The sequence below is a fragment of the Octopus bimaculoides genome, chromosome 13, assembly GCF_001194135.2.
Source record: "Octopus bimaculoides isolate UCB-OBI-ISO-001 chromosome 13, ASM119413v2, whole genome shotgun sequence".
NCBI lineage: Eukaryota > Metazoa > Mollusca > Cephalopoda > Octopoda > Octopodidae > Octopus > Octopus bimaculoides.
In genome coordinates, this window is record NC_068993.1 from 65,017,504 (window position 1) to 65,019,785 (window position 2,282).

At 39.9% G+C, this 2,282-nt stretch overlaps 1 protein-coding gene across 6 annotated transcripts in view; it reads left to right on the top strand.

Annotated features, from left to right (window-relative positions):
* Window positions 1-2,282, top strand: part of LOC106880624 (calpain-15) — a 75,319-nt gene that overhangs the window by 29,586 nt on the left and 43,451 nt on the right. For all 6 annotated transcript variants that reach the window (XR_008265413.1, XM_014930653.2, XM_014930656.2 and 3 more), the window contains exon 7: window positions 822-867. Coding sequence is in view for 5 of the 6 variants with exons in the window: in XM_014930653.2 (XP_014786139.1) it covers window positions 822-867 (46 nt within the window). In the remaining variant the exon portion in view is untranslated. The remainder of the gene's footprint in view (window positions 1-821; window positions 868-2,282) is intronic.

The following is a 2,282-nucleotide window of genomic DNA, read 5'->3' on the forward strand; positions in this document are numbered from 1 at the left end:
AGCTGTCTGTCTCTCTGCCTAGCTGTCTGTCTCTCTGTCTAGCTGTCTGTCTCTCTGTCTAGCTGTCTGTCTCTCTGTCTAGCTGTCTGTCTCTCTGTCTAGCTGTCTGTCTCTCTGTCTAGCTGTCTGTCTCTCTGTCTAGCTGTCTGCCTCTCTGTCTAGCTATCTGCCTCTCTGTCTAGCTGTCTGTCCCTCTGTCTAGCTGTCTGTCTGTTTGTCTAGCTCTTTGTCTAAACAAGTAATGACATTTTGAATGCGTTTACTATGCGTGTTTCAGATTGTTGTGTAGTAGTAAAAAAAGAAAAAGCTGGAATTCATCTCTTATGCAACACCTTCAGTTTAGACATTTCCAAAAATAAATAGTTCACTTAAATCTTCCCTTTGTCTCTTTCACTCTCTATAGATATTCTACCACTTGTGTCAACCTTCCATCAAGTCGGTGATTTGAGCTGCCCTAGAGCATATGTAAATGGCACATTTAGTCACTATTTTTATTTTGAAATGCTTTACCTGAAGGAGGTGTTGTGTAAGAGATACATTTTTTTTATATTATGCAATTATCTAAAATGAGTGTATCAAAATGCATTCCACTTATTACTTGGTTGACTTCATTCTTAGATGTTAAATGAATGACTCTGTACCAGTACAAGTTAGTCAGTCCTTACTCCATTTACACAGATACTCTAACAAGGATTATTCAAGTTGTAAAATTCTTATTCCATGCATTGCTTCTAAGTATCACACACACACACACACACACACACACACACACACACACACACACAGAAAAATTCATGTATATTGTTTTTCTTTTTAAATAGAAGATGATGAAGCATGGGCCTACTTGCTGAGTTCTTGGGAGTCCAGGTATGACTATATCAATGTTTGGTTCTAAAATTAGTTGTTGTTGTGTTCTCTCAAATCATTCCAGATTCAGTAGACCTATATACAAGAATGTTTTATCCCTGACCTTCCATCAGTATAAGAGTATCTAAGACTATTTAGGAGCATGAACCTCACAGAAGAGATTATAAAAGTGTGGGATTACTATTGATATACTGTACTTAAGGAGATGTGCCCATCTCTAAGATTCCGGAAGCACAGTTTAAAGTGTGTGTGTGTGTGTGTGTGTATGTATTTATCATCATTATAATTTAACATCTGTTGTCCACACCCTAGCAGTTGGGGGAACCTGTGGAAGAGGTAGGCCCAGGAAGACCTGGAATGAGGTGGTTAGGCACGACCTTCGAACATTGGGCCTCACCAAGGCGATGACTTCTGACCGAGACCTTTGGAAATATGCTGTGCGTGAGAAGACCCGGCAAGCCAAGTGAGACCTAAATCCAAGGCCTCTGCCAGGGGTCTAGCCAGCCCACTTATGCGTACCTTTCCTTCATTGGACACTAAACTCCGCTTGCGAAGACCTGTTGAGGCAAGTGAAATCAAAATCGAACTAAATTCGATGACTGGCACCCATGCCAACGTCGTCTCCTTCATTGGACACAAAACTCAGCTTGCAAAGACCTGTTGGGGCAAGCGAAATCGTGATGGCACCTGTGCCCAGCGTCCCCTTCCTGGCACTTGTAAAAACAGTCAAGCGAGATCGTTGCCAGTGCCACTGGACTGGCTCTTGTGCAGGTGGCACGTAAAATACACCATTTTGAGCATGGCCGTTGCCAGAACCGCTTGACTGGCCTTTGTACCGGTGGCATGTAAAAGCACCCACTACACTCTCAGAGTGGTTGGCATTAAGAAGGGCATCCAGCTGTAGAAACTCTGCCAAATCAGATTGGAGCCTGGTGTAGCCTCTGGTTCACCAGTCCCCAGTCAAATCGTCCAACCCATGCTAGCATGGGTTGGATGATTTGACATGGCTGGCAAGTTGGAAGGCTGCACCAGACTCCATTTTTCTGCTTTGGCATGGGTTTTACAGCCATATGTCCTTCCTAACACCAACCACTCAGAGAGTGTAATGGTATATACATATACATATATATATTACGGAAAAATTTGGATAAGTACTGTTTTCACTTTGCTAAAGATTTTCTACTATTTGAAAATAATATGTATTCTTGTTTTTATACTATTCATTTGGTTCTTTATAGATTATTTTTAATAGATAACTTATTTAACACTAAATTATTTAGAAGTTAGTTTCATTTCAACATAATATTAGAACTTCGATTTGAATAGTGTTGATATATTTTCGATTATTTTTGATTAATAATATTTGATTAATTATTAATCGTTATAGTTTATAATATCGTTAAAGTTTTTTTAAA